The sequence below is a fragment of the Hippoglossus hippoglossus genome, chromosome 13 (assembly GCF_009819705.1).
Source record: "Hippoglossus hippoglossus isolate fHipHip1 chromosome 13, fHipHip1.pri, whole genome shotgun sequence".
Taxonomy (NCBI): domain Eukaryota; kingdom Metazoa; phylum Chordata; class Actinopteri; order Pleuronectiformes; family Pleuronectidae; genus Hippoglossus; species Hippoglossus hippoglossus.
The window spans coordinates 2,357,658-2,381,009 of NC_047163.1; the positions used below are offsets into that span (position 1 = coordinate 2,357,658).

The 23,352-nt window shown below is 44.4% G+C and overlaps 3 protein-coding genes and 1 long non-coding RNA gene across 9 annotated transcripts in view; 1 reads left to right on the top strand and 3 right to left on the bottom strand.

Moving 5' to 3' along the window:
- The window catches only part of LOC117773272 (spectrin beta chain, non-erythrocytic 1-like), a 750,817-nt gene that overhangs the window by 484,264 nt on the left and 243,201 nt on the right, over nucleotides 1-23,352 (bottom strand). The window lies entirely within an intron of this gene.
- The window catches only part of si:ch211-14c7.2, a 432,059-nt gene that overhangs the window by 124,044 nt on the left and 284,663 nt on the right, over nucleotides 1-23,352 (bottom strand). The window lies entirely within an intron of this gene.
- Nucleotides 24-15,985, bottom strand: ccdc9 (coiled-coil domain containing 9). Of its 6 annotated transcripts, none has more exons than XM_034605069.1 (18): nucleotides 15,856-15,985; nucleotides 14,961-15,014; nucleotides 14,660-14,761; nucleotides 14,347-14,496; nucleotides 12,588-13,055; nucleotides 12,294-12,377; nucleotides 11,757-11,921; nucleotides 11,439-11,620; nucleotides 10,681-10,742; nucleotides 8,568-8,612; nucleotides 6,619-6,739; nucleotides 6,180-6,309; nucleotides 5,468-5,981; nucleotides 4,743-4,934; nucleotides 4,281-4,364; nucleotides 4,213-4,250; nucleotides 4,143-4,167; nucleotides 24-424 (listed from the first exon to the last, which is right to left on the bottom strand). In XM_034605069.1, the coding sequence occupies exons 2-18, from the start codon at nucleotides 14,961-14,963 to the stop codon at nucleotides 420-422; spliced, it is 2,370 nt and encodes a 789-aa protein (XP_034460960.1). In that variant the 5' UTR covers nucleotides 14,964-15,014; nucleotides 15,856-15,985; the 3' UTR covers nucleotides 24-419. The 6 variants fall into 6 exon arrangements, with proteins under 6 accessions (XP_034460960.1, XP_034460962.1, XP_034460959.1 ...); XM_034605071.1 differs by having other exon boundaries at nucleotides 4,143-4,152; nucleotides 4,198-4,250; XM_034605068.1 differs by having other exon boundaries at nucleotides 4,143-4,152; nucleotides 4,183-4,250.
- Nucleotides 15,950-21,470, top strand: LOC117773332. Its single transcript, XR_004615907.1, has 3 exons — nucleotides 15,950-15,982; nucleotides 20,517-20,656; nucleotides 21,399-21,470. It is a non-coding gene; the product is annotated as an uncharacterized LOC117773332 (long non-coding RNA).

A 23,352-nucleotide genomic window follows, 5' to 3' on the forward strand; every position in this document is an offset into this window, starting at 1 on the left:
CCGGTGTTTTCTGTGCAGCTCAGAGGGCGACGTGCAGAGATCCATCCTCAGCACGTCTTTAATGATCATCTGTGGTTTCTCCTGTGGACACAGCTCAGAAAACCTTGAGACTCCGATGCAAGAACAAAAACTTTAGACATTTTACTCTTGATTTCTTAAAACTTAAACAGAGTAAGCGAGAACCAGAGGTGATCAGACCCACTGATCCAAAGTATACTTTAAAAACATCTCAGCTGAAAAAATGTCTGTTCATGATGGTGATGCTCAATCCCTCCTCCTCCTCCTGATGTTTAAATGAATTCTGAATTACACGTGTGACGGTCGCTCCAGTGATGAGAAGTGCGATGCTCTTCACTCGTCTCCATTTCCTGTCATCTCTCCTTCCTCCTCAGAAGTCAGTGTGTTTGCTCCCAGCAGCTTCAGCCTGTTGGTACAAACACAGGGAGGAGGTGGTGGAGGAGGTGGTGCAGGGTCATACATGTGTTTCTGTGTCATCGTGTCAAATGCTTTCAACCAAAGCACATCACGGTACCGTGACCTGTTTGGAGAATCCTTTCTGTGACTCCTCCTCCAGCGTTACTGTCGTCACTCTGCTCATTCAGCGACTCTGCTGCTGAATGAGCAGAAGTAATCACCTTAAGAGCCCGATAATCAATACTGAATAATACTAATAACTGAAACATCCTGATCTTTAAGTCACAAATCAACACTTTGATCCTTCATCCTGAAAGACGTTTCAGAAGAGATTCAATAACTAATAAAATATCAAATCAATATTTGCAATTTGAACAGTTATATCTGATTAAGATAAAAGAAGATATCCGGTATCTGACAACTTGTTGTAAGCAGTTTCTGTCATTCAGGAAAACTTTGACATTTAAGGGAGTGAGATCTTTTAGCTGAGCAGGTCAGACCGAGGACTGAACAGTGAGCCCGACTCCGTCTGAAGGTGACGTCCACCTGAGCGTCTCTAAAGCTCAACGACTCGTCGCATCGTATCGATCTTTTCATCCAACTCACACACACTGATCAATAAAGAGTGGAATAAGAATTTGATGTCGCCCTAAATTTGAAAAAATTGATTTTACGTTTTTATGGTCAGAAGAGACAGAGTGAACCTGTAAACTGCTCAACGTGTCTCTTTATAGTTTGGATAATATTTTTAGAACATTACATTAGTGGTGAACCCTGAGGGGCCTCGAAACATAAATAGAAGCATTTTAGATGTTATAGTTAATCACGGCCATTTAATATTCACTCACCTCTAATTCTAGTTTATTTGTACATCTCATTTGCCTCAGATATTAAAGTGTTACTGATCTAAAACCAGGAAAATAGAGTTAACCAATCAGATGTGTCTAATAGCTCATTTCTCACTGTGCCATCACCGACTTAACGACCACTGGAGCCGTCTTCCTGTATTTTATGGGGCGTCTGCGGATACTGGAGTGAGTCACCTCGTTCCTCACATCCACAGTCAGACGCTCGACTGTGGAGCTTCAGAAACATCACGTGACTTAATTCAATCAGACTTCAGACAGTATCTGTTCTATCTGCTCCGTCATCTGTTCGACAGGCTGCGGCTCATTTCCTCCGAAAAGCCTTTTAAAAACGTATTTGTGCCTCTAATTTCCCTGGTTTCCTGATCTCCGCCCTGGCACCAACACACACACTAACACGGTCACAATTACATCAGCAGACGTGTGTGTGTGTGTGTGTGTGTGTGTGTGTGTGTGTGTGTGTGTGTGTGTGTGTGTGTGTGTGTGTGTGCAGGAACATGCATGAGCTCATCTGACCTCTGCTGGTTAACACAAAGGAGACGTCACAGGACTAAATGAACAGCGTTGCTCTTTACACCAAAGGATTCTGTATAATTAGAATGTCGCCCTCATCTGGGTTTTCCACGTTATAGAATAAACATGAAGAAAGTTCAACACATACATGAACCATCAGTCTCAGCTGGATCCAACTCGACGAGGCACGAGTCCAAGAGACAGCAGCTAATGGGAATTACTATTATGAAATCATCTTTATATGACATTATATCATTTATCCTGTTCCAGCTGTAACTGCTCCTCCGAACAACAAACCACAACAAACCACAACAAACCACAAGCTTTAACTGGGACTCAGGTTCTTATGTTGTGGTTATTACAACCTTTTTCAAATTCCTTTTGACCTTTGAAGACAACTTATCTAAAGTATCTACTAGAACAGATTTACATTCTGTGATGTTCTAAGTACGCATCATTTGTCTCAAACCGTTCACGGCTGCAACGCCTCATTTCACCCTTTGTCTAAAAATACTTTGATCTGGCCTTTGGCCCGCCTCTGCAAAAGCGCTATCTATTCTGATTGGTCAGCTGGCCCTCTACTTTGTGATCAGAATCAGAAATACTTTATTGATTTCTGAGGGAAATCAGGTAATTAGCCAACCAATCAGAAAAGCCACAGCCCTGAGCCAGAGCTTCCTGATCAGCTGTAAACACAACAACAACGTCGCCAGAGCTCCTGCACCGAACAAGCCGCTGGGAGCCCACAGTGCACGTTACTGGGAGACGTAGACAGAACCACAAACAGATTCATGTTTTCTGTGGGAGATAATGAATCCCTTAAGTGTGGACTTTGACCTTTGTAACTTACAATTACAAAAAACCACATGACACAGTTAGGTAAAGAGGAAAACCTTCAAAGTAAAATATGGGCACTTTAAATGACAACTTTTACTGCAGTGGTCACTGCCTCATTAAACATATTTCTATGTTTAGGGTTTAAAACTAAATCAGTTTTCTTCTGGTTTCCGTCGCACACTAAGACGAGCAGTGGAACCAGTCGATATCGAAAACATTGTTTTAGAAAAAACATGTGCTCTTCTCACAAAGTGGCTGTGAGAAGAGCAGATAATGAGACGACTTCCTCCAGTCTGTGGTTCACACACTTAGCTCCGTTTAAACCACAGTGAGCAGCACAAACAGAGCTGATGTGGTGATGTGTCTCAATTAGCCGCCTCTAACCAGGGCGGGTGAATTCAATTCCCACTTATGGCGCACTAATGATTCACGGTCCTATGAGGTGCTTTGGTTGTAAGTACTCACTTAGTGTTCATTTCATGTGACGTCATTTTAAGGACAGGCTTGTTTCCTTTTTTTAGAATCTAGGACTCAGTAAAAATAAAGTTCTTTTATGGATTGAAACTTAAGGAAGAAGAAGTTTTTCAACGGGGGAGATAAGATACATTCAGGTTCAAACATACAAGGCACCCTTAAAATCAGTGGTTCCCAAACCATGGGTCTGCAGCCCCTGGACGGTCATGACACACAGAAGGAGGGTCGCAGGTTGATTTCCAGTAATCAAATATAATATAAAAGGGGCTGACAAGTTTGGGAACCTCTGATTTAAGCCGTTAACATGATCAGTGAAGCCCTGCAGAGAAACCAGTTCTGAGTGGAGGGTAAAGAACCAGCACACAAGAAGCTCAACAGGAAGCAGACAGAACAGAAGGTTGCAGAAAAAGCAGCCACATCACAACCCAATGTCCGTTTTTACTGTATATTTCATCATATTTCATATATGAAATATGAAACAGTTTTCTAGTCCAAACTGACAGACAATTTTAAAAAGCAGAGGATAGGGAAAGAGAGGTTGTACATCAGGGTTTGGTGATGCAGGCAGGACTCCATGCAGCACTTAGGTATTTTCATCACAGCGGTAAAAGGATGGAAACAGGTTTCACAACAGGAGAGGAGGGATACGGGCAGCAAACACCACAATTTAAAAAGGAGGTGGAGTTAGTAGAGTTCAGTCCATCACAGGAGGAGGAGGAGGAGGAGGAGGAGGAGGAGGGAGACAGCCAGGACCAGTTTCAAACAAAAGAAGGGGTCCTGAACGATTGGAGGAGACTCGTGTCAGATCCAAGGATCAGGCAAAATGCTGTGTTTTCATGAGAGTATGAATCTCTGGGTTTAACATGCCACCAAGCAGGAACAAGCGGTGAGAATGAGAGCGCCACGACAAGGAAAACGAAGGCGAGGTTATCAAACCAACACATTCACAAAAAAAGTGAAGCATGAAAGGACATTAGAAACGAGCAGGGGATTTCTTACAGTACGTCACTGTCTCAAAGTCACTGATAAGGACCGCACCTGAGGACACCTGCTCTGGGGACTCCTGCTCTGGGGACACCTGCTCTGGGGACACCTGCTCTGGGGACACCTCCACTGTTTCTTCTGTCTCAGAGTCGCTGGTCTCAGAGTCGCTGGTCTCAGAGTCGCTGGTCTCAGCCGGCGCTGCGTCGTCCTCTTTCCCTCCTGCTGGTTCAGAAGAGCTCTCATTGGCCTCCAGGGCAGGAGGAGAGGGGGCGGAGTCTGGTTTGTCAAAGAACAAGAATGATCTTTTCAATTAATCTCTTCACTATTTTTTTTAACAACCCATAAACACTTCTGTAATTCTCAGAGGTAATTTGGGGTAAATCAATTGAAGCGGTGGCCTTGCTTTAGAGATGGCAGCTCATTCATGGTCCTCAGAGGATGAATTCTTACCTGATGATTCTGCAGCGAGTTTAGAAGGTTTAAGAATGACTCTGTAACCTTTCACATTATCACATAATCTGGGCCAAACATTGGTACCAAGCAAGGTTCAAGAGCAGATCGCTCCTCCGATTCTCAGGGGGGCCGAATCAACTCCTGTAGTCTGAGTCCAGCATTGGTCTCAGCTTTGGTTTGTTCTTTTGGGGTTTTTATTACCTTGTGACGGAGCAGCAGGTGAATCCTGGTCCGTCACAGCAGCCTCACTGACTTCAGAGTGGGCTGGGACAGAAATATCAGAGGGGGTGGCATCAGGTGGTGTAGCAGCGGGGGAGTGTGTGGGGACGGACTCCGGTTCTGACACGATCACAATCTGCTGGGTCTCAAACTCTTCTGGAGGAGAGGAGACGTCTATGAGCAGGCGAAGACGGAGAGGGGGAAGGGGACAGGAGAGGACGTGAAGAGGAGGGAGGAAAGAAGACAACAAGGAGGTAGGAAAGGAGAGAGGGTTAGGAAGGAAAAAGAAAAAAGATAAGTCACAAGTAGAGTCGAGCAAACACGAGACGGAAAATCAAATAGACAGAAAAGGAGAGCGACATTTCAAACAGACATTTCTGTCTCAAACCAATTTTCTATTGAGACAAATGCAGGAGAGACATGAGACAATGAGCAGAGAGAAAGTTCAACAGACAGTGAGGAGAGGGACAGGACTTCCCTCTACTGAAAAAACTACAGTATATTTTTTATAGGATTCAGATTTTCTCACCTTCCAGTTTAATATAAGATGAGTCGGACACAAAAAGTGTGTGTGTGTGTGTGTGTATTTATTTATATATATATATAAATAAATAAACAACAGCCGTGATTCACAGCTTTAAAGATACTGAAGAATATCACTGTAATCATTTCATATAAGGCCTCAGGTGCAGGGTAAAGTATCTCACCTGTTTCCTCCTCTTTCCGTGGCTCAGCAGCTTCACTGGAGCCGACGTCCTGACTCTCCGTCTCGTCCTCGTGCTCCTGGGCCTTCTTCTGGGGGGGGCTGGACTCAGCACTGGGGGGTTTCAAGGGACTCTCTGTTCCCATGCTGCTCCGAGGTGACAGCATCTCCATCTCCTCTCCCCAGTCCGACACAGGCTGGTGGCCTTCCAGCGGGCAGAAGGGGCTGAGGGGTTTGCCGCCCTCTGATGACTCCTGAGCTGCGGTCGGGGGGGGGATGTGCACCTTCGGCCTGGGTGCTCGCTGCTCTTTGGGGCTTCCCACTGACGTCTTTCGAGAACGAGGCGTGGGAGACAAAGGGGAGTTCTCTTTGCTCTTGGCTGGTTTTTCTTTCCCAGCATCTTTCTTCTCATTGCCCCTGGAGTCATGTTCTGAGTCGCTCCCTTCATCCTCGTCTTCTCCATCGCTGGCATCTTCCCAGTCATCGTCCTCCTCTCCATCTGCATTATTCTCCTCCACCTGAGAGAAATGGACAGAGGGGTTGACTGGAAAAGTTTGCCATCTTAAACCTGCAGTAACTGATTACTTGGCCACTTGCATGACTAAAAGAGTGATTTAATATTGATTTTAAATTCAGAGCTAGACCTATTGTTATGAAACGTTGGTTAACGGTGAGGTACTGTTTCCTGTATTACTGATCCAGATGAAGCTCTTTACCTTCTGCGGGGGGGAAGGTTTGGGTTTTTCTTCCTTCTTCTTTTTCGTCCTCTCTTCTCTCTTCGTCTTGTCCTCCTTTTCCTTCTCCTCCTCTTCTTCCTTCTCTCCTTCCCAGCGGTTGTCATGCATGCTGTCAGAGGCATCCAGAGATGTCAGAGGTTTGATGTGCATCAACACCAAACTCACAAATAACAACAACAAAAAAGCCCAAACACTCACAAGTATGCTGCTTACTGAGTAAACAAAGAGGTAAGAGGATTAACTTTTAACTTTATCCTCTTCAGATTATCTTCCATTATCATCTTGTCTTTCTTTGTTTAACAGCATTTGGTGTTTCCTCATTACCTCTTTCATGTTTTAATGGTTTGAATCCGAACGTTGAATGTTTGGACAGAGAGGAGAAGAGACTTTGAGGCTGTTCGGACGAAGTCAGATTTACCTGTAGCTCTGTTTCTGTCCTCGGCCCCTCCCTCTGCTACGGTCCCCTCGGGGCCCCGGGGTCCTGCCCTGAGACAGGAAGTCACCAAATGTCGACTCCTTGGGCGGTCGCTTACTGTCATCTGGAGGGGACAATAATGTTGAGAGTAAAGTTTATTTGTAATAATTGATCTGAAGGCAGAGAGAAAGAAGAGAAGACAGGAGCTGGATGTGTTTCTATCAGTTTTACAGATCAATCATCTGTTCAGAGGGAAAGAGAGAAGATCTGACGCCTCATTCTGTTTCTTCCACTTTCATTTCTTCATTGTATGTGAAAGGAAGGAAACTTGAAGAGAACTGCAGGCTTCCATGATACAGTGTGTAAATGAGCTCAACAGGCTGCAGGTGGAGGTGTCACAGTTATTTAATCACGAGATTGTGAATGTTTGTTCCACGGCTTCAGTCTCTCTCTCTTTAATGCCTAATAAGGTGTAATTTAGAATTTGTATTACAGTTACAATCTGAGTTACAACACGACATATGACTCATCTCTCTTCTGAAGTAAAAGAGAGAATGAAATGAGAATTTATGTTGAAAGAAATGACGCTAGTATGGGAAGGATTCAACAGAAAAATAAGTGATTGAGAATGGAAGGTGGCATAAAATAAAAAGCTGTAAAAGAAAGAGAAGTAGAGAATCAAAGGAAAGAGAGAAAAGAATGGAAAGGTGTAGGATTGAAGATGTGGAGCGGAAAGAGGGAAGAGAAACAGAAGACAGAGGAGGTGAAGAGGGAGAAGGTCACAGACTGAATTCTTCAGTAGGGGAGTGGATGTGAGGGGGGAGTTGGATAAAAGCACGACGGAGAGAGAGAGGAGGGGAGGATGTGATATAAAAAGAAAGGTCAGGAAGAGAAAGCTATGAGCACAAAATAAATGAAGGGATCAGTGAGGAGAAAAGAATTGAGAGGATGAAGATGAGGAGATTGAACAGAGCCTCCCGGGGCTTTGAAGAGGACACTCGAGTCATTCCAGAAATTAGAAATGGTGAAGAAACAAAAGAAACCGAAACACACACGTACGATGTGGAGAGACACACACACGCAGCCAAAGCAAGTGTAGGCTGTAATGTGGGGCAGGTGTAATGTGTCATAACCTGTAATATACACTCCAGTTCTAAAGATACAGAACTGGAATAAACCAGGACTGAACAGCATTTGAATTCATTCTCAGCTTTTGTTTTGAACCTTCTCACAGTTCAGAAGAGCCTGGTGCAGATCTGCATACGTGATTCGAGCTTCTGGTGGATCTGTGGCCATAGAACCTACAAACATCCCCTACAAGGTATCCAGAGAAGACAACGAAATGCTAAGAAGTATTTACAAAATCTGTTCATCATCCTGAGGTGAGCATGTGCAGGGGTGTTTCCAGCCGCAAGGAAAGATGAGCAAACCTTTATAGATGTTCTAGCCAAATCCAAAACAGCTGTACAGCCAACTTCTAAACAAAACCCTGAGACTATTCGTAATAATATCTGACTGAAAAAGTAAAAACAAATCACGAATTATTGTAAATCAAAGCAACACAATGTTGATTTGTAATTGCCACAGTACTGCTGGAACGCTTGGTGTTAAACTTGTGACTCTGGTGTGTCGTGCTTCAGACCAAACATCAAGTAAACATCATTGCTTGATGGGAAAATAAAATAGTGAAGCCGTTTTATCACTTGTAAAACCTCAAATACAAATAATTGTGGTAGGCGTTTGAGCAGCAGATTCTGAAAGAAGGTGAACCAGTCTGATTGAACAAAGGTGCAAACTTGAGTTAGTTCTACAGGGGCTGCTTTGACAGGAGGGGGGGGTCAGGTCTGTAAGTCAGGGGTGAGTTGGGTTCTGGGTGCAGCTGTTGAGCTTCAGACACACATGGAACAAAACCAACGCACACAATGTAAACTCAGTCCCATGCTGTGTCTAACCTGAGGCCCTGCCCCGAGGCTCTGCACGAGAGTTACGCCCCCGGGCTGCAGAGAAAACACACATACAAATTTCAGTGTATCTGAGACACACACATGACAAACAAAATATAGCAGAGACATTTTAACCGTGTAAACTTCTTGCCACTACGCCAAAATCTGAAGATTTAAATGTATGCGCGACACTGAAATGAGGTCAAGGTCACTAAAACTTTTCTAAACACTTGAGCAAAACTTAAAACACTGCCGTCAACACAATCTTTGTTATATTGCTCCAAACTGGACGTCCAGTTCGTACATTTGCATTTCAAGCCTGAAACAACCAGTAGAAAAGAGGAGCAGCATTAAAAGTCACTCAAACAAAGTTCGGCTTGTTCTGCTGCTCTGTGTCTGACACGTGTGTCCTGGGATCACCTCAGTCCCACAGTAAATGATTCTATCATGCGGATGACCGACTGAAATTACCAACACGCACAAGCAACATCATGTCATTTAGCTCATCGGGACATTACAGCCTCACGTTCTTTTTGCTTGGGTTTCAAATTCAAATCAGTAACTTCAACTATTACTTGAGCTAAGTTATGAATATTTATGTGCTTTGCTCTTGTGATCGACAGCAGCCATTTTTTATATTTGATAGTTAAAAAAATGTGAATTAAAAACCTACTAGTACTTTTTTGTAAAAAGTATTTATGAGATAAATGTTGTACACATATTTCTGCCAGTTTGTGGTGACATGATAGTGGTGAGAGTCAGTCAGCGCCCTGAAGGAACACTGGGGTCCGTCTGAATCTGCTCCTCCAAATTAGTACCACGACGGCTTAAGGGGTTAAATTGGACTCGAGGGAAATACCACAATTATTTACATAACAAGGTTAATCAACTTCCATTTACATAACAGCCTTAATTAGCTGGAGGCAGAAGATGACGTTGTGCCCTGTGATGTGTTTATGTGACGATGTGTCAGAGTGACATCGTGTCAGACGAGCAGAAAGGTGGGGTGGAGGTTGATCGAGGGTCTGCTGCTGACCGGGTTGTGCCATCTGTGGTGTTACCAAAGCAACAGCACATAGTTGTGTATGTGTGTATGTGTGTGTGTGTGTGTGTCTGCCTGGTGCAGATCTGCATACGTGATTCGAGCTTCTGGTGGATCTGTGGCCATAGAACCTACAAACATCCCCTACAAGGTATCCAGAGAAGACAACGAAATGCTAAGAAGTATTTACAAAATCTGTTCATCATCCTGAGGTGAGCATGTGCGGGGGTGTCAGACGCTTCTGAAGTGTTTCCAGCCGCAAGGAAAGATGAGCAAACCTTTATAGATGTTCTAGCCAAATCCAAAACAGCTGTACAGCCAACTTCTAAACAAAACCCTGAGACTGGAGTGTGGTCGATATGAACCCTCCTTTCACTTTCTGTTCAACTGAGGTACGAGCAAACTGGTTTAATGGATTCAATCAAACAAATGACAAACTTACAAGAGGTCCTTGTGGCTTACTGGGCAGCACAGGGTCCAAAATCAGGAGATTTACTGAAAGCTACTTTTAAGACTTTTTAGAGCTTTAGAGGTTATTAACCAGGTTTATTAGAAAACCCGATAATATTCGTAATAATATCTGACTGAAAAAGTAAAAACAAATCATGAATTATTGTAAATCAAAGCAACACAATGTTGATTTGTAATTGCCACAGTACTGCTGGAACGCTTGGTGTTGAATTTGTGACTCTGGTGTGTCGTGCTTCAGACCAAACATCATTGCTTGATGGGAAAATAAAATAGTGAAGCCGTTTTATCACTTGTAAAACCTCACCTGCTCCTCTAAATTAGTACCACGACGGCTTAAGGGGTTAAATTGGACTCAAGGGAAATACCACAATTACTTACATAACAAGGTTAATCAACTGCCATTTACATAACAGCCTTAATTAGCTGGAGGCAGAAGATGACGTTGTGCCCTGTGATGTGTTTATGTGACAGTGACATTGGGTCAGACGAGCAGAAAGGTGGGGTGGAGGTTGATCGAGGGTCTGCTGCTGACCGGGTTGTGCCATCTGTGGTGTTACCAAAGCAACAGCACATAGTTGTGTGTGTGTGTATGTGTATGTGTGTACTTGCCTCTCCTGCTGCCCTGCTCGGATGTGACCCCCTCTGCAGCCGCATATGGGTCCTCTTTGAACCTGTGAAAACAGCCGCTGGGTTAGACGGTGCACATAAGCACACAAGCACACAAGCACACACACCAGTGTGTCCTTCTCCTCACGCCACTGTCGTCACCTTAATCTTTACTGACAAACACCCAAACACTTTCTATCGTCCTCAGGCTGCTTCCTCCCACAGTCCAAAGACATGCCGATTGGAGTTGGGTTAATGTCAGACTTTAAATCATCTTTATACGTTGGCCCTCTTGAACACACTGGTGACCTGTCCACCAGAGTGTACCCTCACCCTAAGTGAACTCTATTATGGATCTGTGGTGGGACAGTTTAGACTGTGGAACCCTGCCCCAGGGAAACACTATGATAACAATGTCATAGTAGTTTGCTTGGAGTGGCTAACATTAGTATTGCTTGCTCCAGCAGCCTTTCTTACTCGCAGGTTAACGCACAGCCTTGACAAAGCCTACACATTATTTTCATTCCCAAAATGCTGCCAGACTGCCCTGGTCTAATGAAATCTCATCTGTCCTACTCTACACCATGCTGCTTTCATTCAGGCATTAGGAAAAGAGGAGGCTGCTGTTTACCAGGGCTGCAGCCCCACCTAGTGGAGGGTGGACGAGACTTTAAAATGCTCAAAATGTGCACAAATACAAGCAGTGACTGGTCTGAGGATCAGCACGTATCACAACACTTCTCAAACCTCCGCTTCCTCACATGTTATCCGTCTTCTGTGCATCCCACTCTCGTCTCCACTGGCCTGTGGCATTACGATGGCGCGCTAGTCTCTCCTCATCGATCTGCTCACGCTCCTTCTTCCAGCGCAGGTACTCCGCTCTCTCCCGGCCGGTCATGGACATGGTCATGTCCACGGAGCCCTTGGGACCAGGTCTTCGACTCTGTAAACACAGGAGGGTTCACAAAGTGAGACAAATGAGTAATGTTACACTAACAAGTTAACAATCCTGCTGGCATAAGTATGAAGCCCATGAACTAAGTTTTTAGAACCTGTTTTTAAAGAATGACATGACTCACAGTCCACTCCTTCTCCAGTTCATTTCCCGTCTTTACGTTGTCAAAGTCGAGTCCTCCCCAGTTTCGGACATGTCTCCTGCTGCCCTCCTTGCGGTCTATGTCAGGCACCGGACCTGAACGCCTCGGGTCATCCAGGAAGTTACGGATTGGCTTGTCACCGTCCATCTGAGAGGAGAAATTCTAAATGTTACTGTCCCATTTGATCAGTTCCCTCAATGTTTATGAAGACAACTTGTTGTGATTAAATAGTTAAAGCCTAAGTCGTTTTTATGTAGAACACAATTCCCAATGCTTTACTTGTATGGACAATAGGAAAAGGAAAATATGACTGGTGCTGATTGAAGTTAATCAATGAAGTCAAATATGTTATTAATAATCAACAAAGACAGATTCTGAGAAAAGCAACGAAAGGGAGGAATATTTGAAGTGTCGGTGGGTTTGCATGATCTAAAGAGAAATTTAAAAGCAACACAATTTTACAAGTCCTCTAATAAATTAAAACATGACATTATCTTTTAAAAACAGTGACTCTCATACCCGCTGTCCTCTCTCGTACTCTGCTATTTTCTCCATTTCCTCGTTCATCTTCTCAATGTTCTGTCGTCTCTTCTCCTCCCACTCCTGTCAGAGAAAACAAACACAGGACGTGAACACTGGTGTTGAGCCTGAACAGTCCGAGTCAGATGAGGCAGGATTCAACAACTCAGGAAGAAAATATTTTTTATATATTTAAAACTTTACTCTTCAAAAAAGCAAGTAATCCTGCTCCTCCGATGCAGTTTCAGTAAAGAACAGTAGGTTTGTGTAGTGGTTCGTCTACACATACAGTACCTGGGATTTCCTGTCCACGCCACCTGGTGTCCCGCCTTCTCCTTCTCCTTCTCCGCCTTCTCCTCCTCCTCCTCTGCCTCCTCTGCCGCCTCCTCCTCCTCCTCTGCCTCCTCCTCCTCCTCTGCCCCCTCCTCCTCTGCCTTCTCTGCCGTCTCTGCCGTCTCCTCTGCCTTCTCCTCCTCTACCTTCTCCTCCTCCTCCTCTTTCTCTCCTCCCTCCTCCTCTGCGTCCCTGTCCACCCAACTCTCCAGGTTCTCCACCTCTGGGTGTTCTTGGTTCCCATTCTCTCCTCTCTGGGCGGCCTCCTCCTCCTCCTCCTCCTCTCTGTCCTCCCCGACCTACTCGTCCTGACCCCATCCTCCTGGGGGGGCTGTTGCTGTCATTTTGTCCTCTTTGCCCGTCGCTTTCCTCTGACGTCTTCCGGCCGCGAGGGGTTCCAGGTTTCCAGTCATTCACGACTCTCTTCTCCTGCAGGAGACGCACACAGTAATTACAGTATGTACAAAACCTTAACAGTCATAGAACTGTCTTATACTGATTTCAGTCAGCATGTGGAGCCGGGGGTCTGAACAGGACATTCTAATCTTAAAATAGTAGAAAAGAAGAATTTCAATAATATTTATCTCTAATTCCTGTTTTTCTTGTCACTTATTTCAATCCACTAACACTCAAAATATAACAATTTAAATATTGTGTTAAAGTGTTCACTCTTCTGGTTTGAGTTTCATTTATATACCATGTTGCCAATCACTTATTTTTTGAAAATCTGATTATTTCTCAAGAAACTTTATTGACTTTCGGACTCTTCACACGACAACTCATCAGATTTTATCCAACAAATTATATTTGGATGGAGATTAAAGGTTGTGAGCTCTGACAATGTAGTGGCCAACTGGGGACAATCACTTTCTGTACTGTCAATTTAAAAACACACTCAGTCTGAAGAACTGGTACAAAAGACTAATCACGGCTGTGGATTATGCAAAAATACAACATGATGAACTCAGAGGGCAGCTGGGGGGGGGGGGAGGCAGGAAGAGACCTTGATTTTTCAACAGTTCAGAAAAGGTTTAACAGACCAATGAAGTCACTGTGACCCGTTGACCCGTTGACCCTGAATCAATATTTAATCTGACAGAGACACATGTGGAGCAGACGCCACCATGTTGCTCTTCAAGTCCTTCTTTGCCTCGTAATCTGCAGGTTGAACAGTCTGCAGTTAGCGATGCTCATATATTCACCTGGAGCCGACTAGCACCATTATGTTGTCCTGCCACGGGGGGGCTGGTTAGAAACATGCAACTATTCAACATAAAGACTCAAACAGATCACAGAGCTCGTTTTCCAGGACATTTTCTAACTTGGATAAGTTAACAAAGATTCAATCTGCACTAGAATCAGCTGTTATGCTACTGTACCTGATTCAATCTTCTAAGCTCTGTTTGTAAATTCAAACTGAGACGTTCTCTCTTTACGCAACACACACACATGGTGGTCAGAGAAGCAGGTGTGTGGTTTGTAAACTGATCACAATAATGTGAATCTGTCAGAGTTCATAAGCTGCGTCATCTGTCTGCAGGATCATCATAAACAAAGAAAGTATCCCCTCTACAGCCAACACAGCAAAAGCAAATGATGGAAAGATGCGTCACAATATTCATAAAACATCCACTCACTGTGTTTTCACTTTAGTTTTAAGGGATGAGTCGGCTGAAGGAGCAGTGATTTTAGAAAGTTTGGGATCTTCATCACATCTTACCCCTGTTGATTTAGAAAGGTCAACTGTGACAGTGAAGTTTTCCTTATCCGTCTTCTTCCTGTCCGTCTCCGGCTCGTGGGGACGGGGTTTCCGGGGTGTTGTGATGGCAATGCCCTCCTGCTCGGCTTTCTTCTTGTCCTCCTCGATTTCCTTTTGAGATCAAGTGAGAGAATGAGCGAGATGAAACTAAAGATGTTTCCCAAATCCAAACTCCATATGAATCCTAAGCAGGTTTTCAGTATGTTGAGTGTTGCTGAAAAGACTTATTTGGGACTAAGATTTATTTTGTGTATCAAATCCAAGATCTCCGTACCTGGTACCTCTTAACCAGAGCTTCATTCTTCTTCCTCAAAGCCTCGATTCGTCGGTCCAACTCTGCATCCTTCTCCTCCTTCGTCTTGAGATCCACTGAAGACTGGCAGAGAGGAGGAGGAAGAGGAGGAGAGCATTGGAATGAGGAGGAGGCTATTTTGTTCTAAATGATACAATCTGGACCACATGAAGCACTAAAACACAAATAACATTTTAACATGCTGAGACTTGGTGAACGAAGAGCTTTGTGTTTACATCAACTTTACCAACGAGTAAACATCTTTTGTGTTCTCCTCTCTTACCATAGTTGCCTCTGACTTGTCTTCATACAGGAGGTGGCTGACTTTGTGTTCCTCCTGTAATGAACAAGAAGAAGAATATGCTGATGCTGCAGTGGAAACCAGTCAAATATGAATCTGTTTCTTGCTTTAACACGATCAAATATAAAGCTAAAGCTAACAGTGATTTGCAATATGGATTCATTTGCTTATTTCATCCATTGAACTTCTATAAAATGCCAATTAGTTGAAAAATATAATGATTTCATTGAATGGCAATTGTTTTTAATTCTATCATTATTGTTGTCACTTAAAATAAAACACACAACTGGACATCCCTCAGTTGTGGGGTCACAATAGGTGGATTTGATTGGTTACTGGTCTGACTTGCTAACACGTCACATTCTCCTCTGATAAGATTAAAATCTAAATTCTATTTTCAAGCCATCGATAAAACAACATGATCCTCAAACTCTTAATCGTATTAAACAATTATCAGCTGTCCCACTTTCTTCAAGGGTCCTGACTCATTCCTCCCCACCCTCACCAGACCCCAGGTCTCAGGTGTGTGTGTGTGTGTGTGGCTTGTGTGCGTGTAACAGACACACAAACAACAAGTCACCGGAGCCACATCAGCTGATAAAACACACAACAACACACAGCAACACACAACACCACCAGGACTGATCAGTTTAAACCTCTGATCCTTCAGATCTGTGGACTCGTGTTAGCACCGAGCTGCTCTGCGAACCCCCCCCGCTCCCTCCGCTCCCTCCCGGGGGAGCCGCCGCACCGACACACCGCGGACCACGACCACATCCACACCCGAGCTAACACGTCTAACCCGGGTTAAGCTGGTGCCTTTGTGCTGTTACCTTTTCTCAGGAGGAGCTGGAACAACAGTAATGTCTGAACTCACGTTTCTCTGCCAATCCCTGCGCCTCAGAGTGTCCTCATTCTCCCGCTTCCTGTGCGCCGCGGCTAACTTCCTGCCAAATAAAGAGCCCGGCGGTTTTAAAGAGGCAGCGCCGTCTTTCCGCGACTCGGTCAGTTTGTGTCTCTGTTAATTCACTAAAACAACAGAAACGTGTTTTAATTAATGTTTCACACACGTGTTGAACAACGAGAGCGAGAAATACCCGGTGATTTAACGTAGTTTTAGGGGAAGTGTAGTTCGTAGGTTGTCCACTAGATGGCGAGAGCAGCCAGCTAACGAACCTGACCTCGTGGTAACGAGGTCAGTGACGCTCCACATGTTGTGTTGTATTATCTTGTGTTGTGTTGTGTTGTGTTATCTTATCTTATGGTTTGTTGTGTTGTGTTATTATTATTAGTCAAGATTCTAGAAGATCTCTTGTCATTCAAGAACATGAGGTTCATGACAGGGAATGAAACTAAGTGCTGAGGTCCTGAGAAGCTGCAAAGAAATAGAAAACAAGAACCTAGGAATCTCTTCAGCCACACAGTGAGTCACGGTGTGAGGCTGCTCTCCACCACACAGTGAGTCACGGTGTGAGGCTGCTCTCCACCACACACCTGTGAACAGATGTGGAACAGATGTGGAACCCAGGTCAGCCCGCTTGAGCCTCCTCAAGACGTGCAGCCATTGGTGGGCCTTCTTCATTTAGCTGATTATTATACCATGCTTAGTACATTGCATCATAGTCCATATTATTCCTATCATCACTGTGTTTTCTCTCATCTTGTAGTTAGTGTCATGCCATCCCTCTGTAGTTTCTATAAATCTTCAAACCTTACTTTAGTCACTTTAACTTCCACATGAACATATTAGCAGTTCAACTGACAAAAGTTAGCTCTGTTCAAAGATAAAGATATAAGTATAGCGTATTAAGGGATAGTATCTCAATAGTGATGGTTGAATTTGGACAGAATAATAACACAGGTGAGAAGACGCTCATTGTCCTTTTCAGTAGTGACACAAATAGTTATGATTAGCATGTCTTCTTTTAATGTGTCTACAGGGGACAGTGGGATGTTTACAGGGTTTTTACAAGATGGGGAGTAAAGAGAATTAAATGTCTGATGTAAAATATTGATTATAACTGAAGTTAGCAGAATAAAAACACTACAATATTTCTGCTTCTACAGCTTTAACATATCACTTTCACAGACACACACGGTAACACAGACAGTGCAGCATGCTCTCACTCTGTCTCCGTCTCTCTCGCTTTAACACACACACACACAAACACACACACACACACACACACACACACACACACACACACACACACACACACACACACACACACACACAGATAACCGACCGTCCTGTGACCCAGTTTCAGTGGACGCAGTCAAAACAAACAGTTACTCTGTTGTTAGGCAGAACACTGAGTAATGACCACACAGGATTTGTTAATCACTTGATAGGATCGTGAAACTAGAGCTGCTTACCTGTCACATCACCTGTGGACATACAGAAGGGACCTGCTGCCAACGTAGAGGTGGAGACAGAGGTGGAGGCAGGTGGAGACAGTGGAGACAGAGGTGGAGACAGTGGAGACAGAGGTGGAGACAGAGGTGGAGACAGAGGAGACAGAGGTGGAGGCAGGTGGAGACAGTGGAGACAGAGGTGGAGACAGTGGAGACAGAGGTGGAGACAGAGGTGGAGACAGAGGAGACAGAGGTGGAGGCAGGTGGAGACAGAGGTGGAGGCAGGTGGAGACAGAGGTGGAGACAGTGGAGACAGAGGTGGAGGCAGGTGGAGAAAGAGGTGGAGACAGGTAGAGACAGAGGTTGAGACAGAGGTGGAGACAGGTGGAGACAGAGGTGGAGACAGTGGAGACAGAGGTGGAGGCAGGTGGAGACAGAGGTGGAGACAGTGGAGACAGAGGTGGAGGCAGGTGGAGAAAGAGGTGGAGACAGGTAGAGACAGAGGTTGAGACAGAGGTGGAGGCAGGTGGAGACAGAGGTGGAGGCAGGTGGAGACAGAGGTGGAGACAGTGGAGACAGAGGTGGAGGCAGGTGGAGAAAGAGGTGGAGACAGGTGGAGACAGAGGTGAAGATAGAGGTCGAGAAAGAGGTGGAGACAGAGGAGAAAGAGGTGGAGACAGGTGGAGACAGAGGTGAAGATAGAGGTCGAGAAAGAGGTGGAGACAGAGGAGAAAGAGGTGGAGACAGGTGGAGACAGAGGTGGGGGCAGGTGGAGACAGAGGTGAAGATAGAGGTCGAGAAAGAGGTGGAGACAGAGAAGAAAGAGGTGGAGACAGGTGGAGACGGAGGTGGAGACAGAGGTGGGGGCAGGTGGAGACAGAGGTGGAGACAGAGGTGGGGCAGGTGGAGAAAGAGGTGGAGACAGAGGTGGAGACAGGTAGAGACAGAGGTGGAGACAGGTGGAGACAGGTAGAGACAGAGGTGGAGACAGGTGGAGACAGAGGTGGAGAAAGAGGTGGAGACAGAGGAGAAAGAGGTGGAGACAGGTAGAGACAGAGGTGGAGGCAGGTGGAGACAGAGGTGGAGACAGAGGGGGAGACAGTGGAGACAGAGGTGGAGGCAGGTGGAGAAAGAGGTGGAGACAGGTGGAGACAGGTGGAGACAGAGGGGCAGACAGTGGAGACAGAGGGGGAGACAGTGGAGACAGGTGGGGGCAGGTGGAGACAGAGGTGGAGACAGGTGGAGACAGAGGTGGAGGAATTTAATTTGATGTAACCAAACATGTAACATTAAAGGGGCTCTATGTGTAAATGCTCAAAGGACCTCGGGGGCCATGAATCAAACTATAACAAATATAGTGTGTGAAATATCATGAGGTCACACAACCTGTTGTGACACAATAAACAATGATGTAATGATGTTACATAATAACATAGGATAAGATGTGAAGTAACTGGACATGACTTTTTTAGATGATATAGAACAGTATGGTTCACATGAGCAGCACATGCACAGAATATATGATGTATTTCTATAATATAACTTTAATATAAAACGTTTTCTGTATATTTGATCATTTATTACTTACTTCATGAACTATATAAATACACACGTAGTTTGTCTCCTGATTTATTAATTATGATGCAGATCGACTGACTGTGATACAGGTCAGCAGCAGCATGTTCGCTGCATTAACCATCGTTTAATTATCCTGAGCAGAGTTATGGATCTTCTTTCAGTGCAGGCGAGGATGCTGGGGGGGGGGGGGGGGGGGGGGGGGACTCTGCGATGAGCTCATTGTTGTGAAAGCCAAATAACAGCATCCCCGGGGGGAGACATGAGAGCCCTCGAGGCTCTGATCACGGAGAGAGGAAAGTGACGCTGGCTGGTCTTGTTGATATAAACAAGCAGCTCTGTTATGCAGCAGTGGAGATGAGCTGAGTTTAGAGCTGAGTTTAGAGCTGAGTTTAGAGCTGAGTTTAGAGCTGAGTTTAGAGCTGAGTTTAGAGCAGAGTTTAGAGCTGAGTTTAGAGCAGAGTTTAGAGCAGAGTTTAGAGCTGAGTTTAGAGCTGAGTTATCCACTAACGTAACAAACTCTCCTGAAATCTGCCTCAGGCCAACGTAAGCAAAACTCCCAGTGTTATAGTTTTCTTAAAGTGCCAGACACATAAAGCTTATGATGATGATCCCTGTTCGTTTGTGTTATTATAATTTGAACTTTGGTTTTCAACAACTACAGCTGACTTCAACCATTCAACCATCAAAATGTTTAGTTGTTGGTGTTGAGTGTTATTCTGCATTTTTTTTATGTCTATATATCGTCTATCTATAAAAATGCCAGGCTTATACCTATACGCTTTTGTAAAGGCTGAATAAACACAGGCCCTTGTGTTCATGTCTTTGTCGCCTTTACTTTTGAGTTGTGCTCTTAGATATCTGAACTTTTGTTTGTGAATCATTTCAAGTTGTTGCATGTTTCCACAACCTTCTGCCAGTGTTGCATTAATCCCACGACTCCTGCTGGTTTTTCAAATATCACACAGCCTCCAAAATGTACATTGGTGCATCAGACTGTAATTTCATGAACAGCCAATCATCAAACGCAGCAGTAAATCATGAGGTATATTTGTGTATGTAAATTCTATTCAAATGATCGACATGTTCCCATGCTCCTGTGTGAGAAGTGTGAAGAGACCTGATCTGCTGGAGATGCACATTCCTCCACACTGTTGACAATGACTTATCATAACAGGGATCTAGTGAACAAGACTGAGCAGTACGCACGTACGTACACACACACACACACACACACACACACACACACACACACACACACACACACACACACACACACACACACACACACACACACACACACACACACACACTAGCTCCATCTGTCCAGCTCAGTTTGAGGTAACAGGATGAGGTAATGCTGTGACATTGGTGTGACCTCTTCATAATAAACCTGTTTATCAGATTTCTTCCTCTGAACACAACAGTGAATTTCTGTGATGTTCTGCTGTAACCGAAGCAGACGTCTGTCGCGTCCCCACAAGTGAAAGCTGAGCCGGCGTTTGAGCTGCTCATTATCAAAATGTGTGAAGCTGAGCGAAGCTGCAGATTCAAGATTCAATTTCTTCATTTATTTATCATCAGCCCTCCTCCCTCTGCTTCTAACAGATGAGCTGCTGAGATAATTATCTGCTACAGAGTCACCAGAGGAGGTGGGAGAGCCGGCGGAGGGCAGACCTCTCACCTCATCCGGTGATGTCAGAAAACACATGATCCGGAGGTCGGCTCAAAGCCACACCTGTCGACAGGTGAGAGAGAAGCTATCTGAGTGGACGGGGGGCCAGACCAGAGCTCACTGTTAACTTATCAGATTGACGTTGTGATGCTGGCTGTGTGCTGATTGGATGATAGAGATGCTGGGTGTGAGCAATCAGAGATAAAATGAAAAAGAGGCTCAGCTCATATTCATGTTCAAAACTACAGTTAACATTTCTCTGATAAAAACAACCTTTTTATCTGAGTTCAATCCTCATGATGGATGTTTATGAAAATCTAACAAGAAACGATTTAGTTTATTCACAACAGTCACTGTCATTTGCATTGTGGACATACCCTGTAGATAGGTTTTACATGAATGTGCGTTTCATGGTAATATCATCTACCTGAAGAAGAAGTGTTTAGCTCTTTATTCAGCACTGAACAACAAGTGAGAAAACCAGTATCCCCAGTTTAGTCACTTCAATCTCATTATGACGCAACTCAGAGCTGCTGTAGCACAGCAATGAACGACTGATGTGCTATAACATCTCTGACCCAGTTTTAGATCTTTTTTAACTTTTTGCAATTATATTTCCTCCCTGGAAAGAATCACAGATAATCATACTACACTTAAACAATGTGCACATTCACCACATACACCTCGTTAGGTCAACTACAAAGTTATGATGGATGATTATCATAGCATGCACGCACACACACACATTAACACAACGACTGAGGTTGTTCAGTCCTGCAGTGGGTTCGATGTCGAGGTTGTGAGGTTGTTTTCAGGTTGTTGAAGAGGGAGAGAGGAGCGACCTGGTTCTACTGCAGGAGTGAGACACAAGGTGGCACATCTCATTTACATCCTTATCACAACTGCACAGGTATAGATTACCTGTCAGAGTGTGTGTGTGTGTGTGTGTGTGTGTGTGTGTGTGTGTGTGTGTGTGTGTGTGTGTGTGTGTGTGTGAGTGTGAGTGTGTGTGTGTGGGGGGGGGGGGGTACAGAGAGAGAGAGAGAGAGGGATAGTCTCAGAGCTCTGTGTACACCTTATCTGGTGGCGTCATGCCGTCTCTCTATTGCATGGCTGCACTCAGGTTACAGTGTGCAACAACCCCCCCAACACACACACACACACACACACACACAGACACACACACACACACACACACACACACACACACACACACACACACACACACACACACACACACACACACACACACACACACACATTGTCTGTCCTCATTGCAGGACAGTAAAAACAATGTCGATGATGCTGTGGTATGCTGGACTTCATCACAGGTTGCATCGACCATGTATTGACATCAGGACGTGTTTTTATCACGTGTCTTGAGATAATTGCCACATTCCAATGTCATGAACACCGGTTTATCCTGCTCTCTTGTCCTTTACTGGATGTTAAAAAGTCACTTCCTGGTTAAAATTCTATGCAAGTGATCGGGTAAAGTATCCACTTTTCTCTTGCTGTACGAAGAGAGCTTATTTTAAGTAAATACAAGGCTTCAGCTTAATTTCATCTGAGAGTGACTTTCATTTTAAAAACCCAGTTTCTTTGGAAGGTTCTAGATTTCATTAAGATTCTTGAAGCTTTTTCTCTGTACAGACTGGTGAGTTTTTCCTGATCATATACATTAAACGTATGTTATGAAGGAATCTCTTAATGTAAAGAACAGTTGGAACGATCACAGCAATCACACGAGCACCTGAGCTTCAAAACAATGTGAACCAGAAGACAGAAGGTTTCAGTGTAAAAACACAAAACAGTAAAGAGGGGAAGCTGCTATGTGACTAGTGTGTGTTCACTCCTGTACAGATGGAGAAGCGTGATCCAGCCTCACTTTAGACGACTAACAGTCCAGACGTTAGACATCACATCCATCCTGCACTGAATCCACTGTAAAATAAAACAGGGTTAAACTGTTCATATATTTTGCATATATTTAATATAGAGAAAAAGGAAGATGGAGATGATGATAAGAAATGTAAATAAAAAATAATATAACAATAATAATATATTATAATAACAAACTAAATTGACCAAATTAAATGTATGGATTTTTAGAAGAAACACTTAACATCATATTATTTATCCAAGTAATTGACAGTATTCATAATAAACATTAAAGCATTTTACAGTCTTGACTCTTGTTAACATTCATTATCTCGACATCTAACTGTTGACCACTTGTCAGCCAAAGTCTGTTTGTCTGTCTGAGGATGTTCGCCTGGGCATGTACCAGGGAGAGACCCACCCCCTACTCCCTCCTCCTCCAAACAAGGGGGTGTGTATACAAATCTGCTGCTGTGTGTGTGTGGGGGGGGGGGGCTCGAGACAAGCTGCCATTTCCAGCCGATTAAACAGCCTCCGACCCCTCAGCTCAGCTGTGCCGCCCCTGTCTCATGCCCTGCAGCTAAAGGGTGTGCCCAGGAGACAATGATCTGAGGGTCAGGGGTCGAGACGGCGGGGGTGTCTGAAGTCATTTGGGATGCTAATGTTATGCAGGGTTTTCAGACTATAGGCTGTAAAAGCTGTGAACAATCGCACTGCTGTTGTGACGTGCAGCTCTACTGCAGGTTTCTCTCATGAAGAACGTGTTGTAATTCTCCTGGGACGCTCCTGCAGCCGGAACACGAGGCTGAGAGATGTCAACGTTACATTGTAGAATTAAAAAGCACGAGTAAAAAAAGAAATGTGCTGGAGTACAAGAAATATTTTGTG

Coding starts and splice junctions, on each gene's coding strand:
- ccdc9 (XM_034605068.1), bottom strand. Junction 11,621..11,756: donor AACTGGAGAAGGAGTGGACT/GTGAGTCATGTC, acceptor CTGTGTTTACAG/AGTCGAAGACCTGGTCCCAA. Junction 8,613..10,680: donor CGAGCAGGGCAGCAGGAGAG/GCAAGTACACAC, acceptor TTTTCTCTGCAG/CCCGGGGGCGTAACTCTCGT.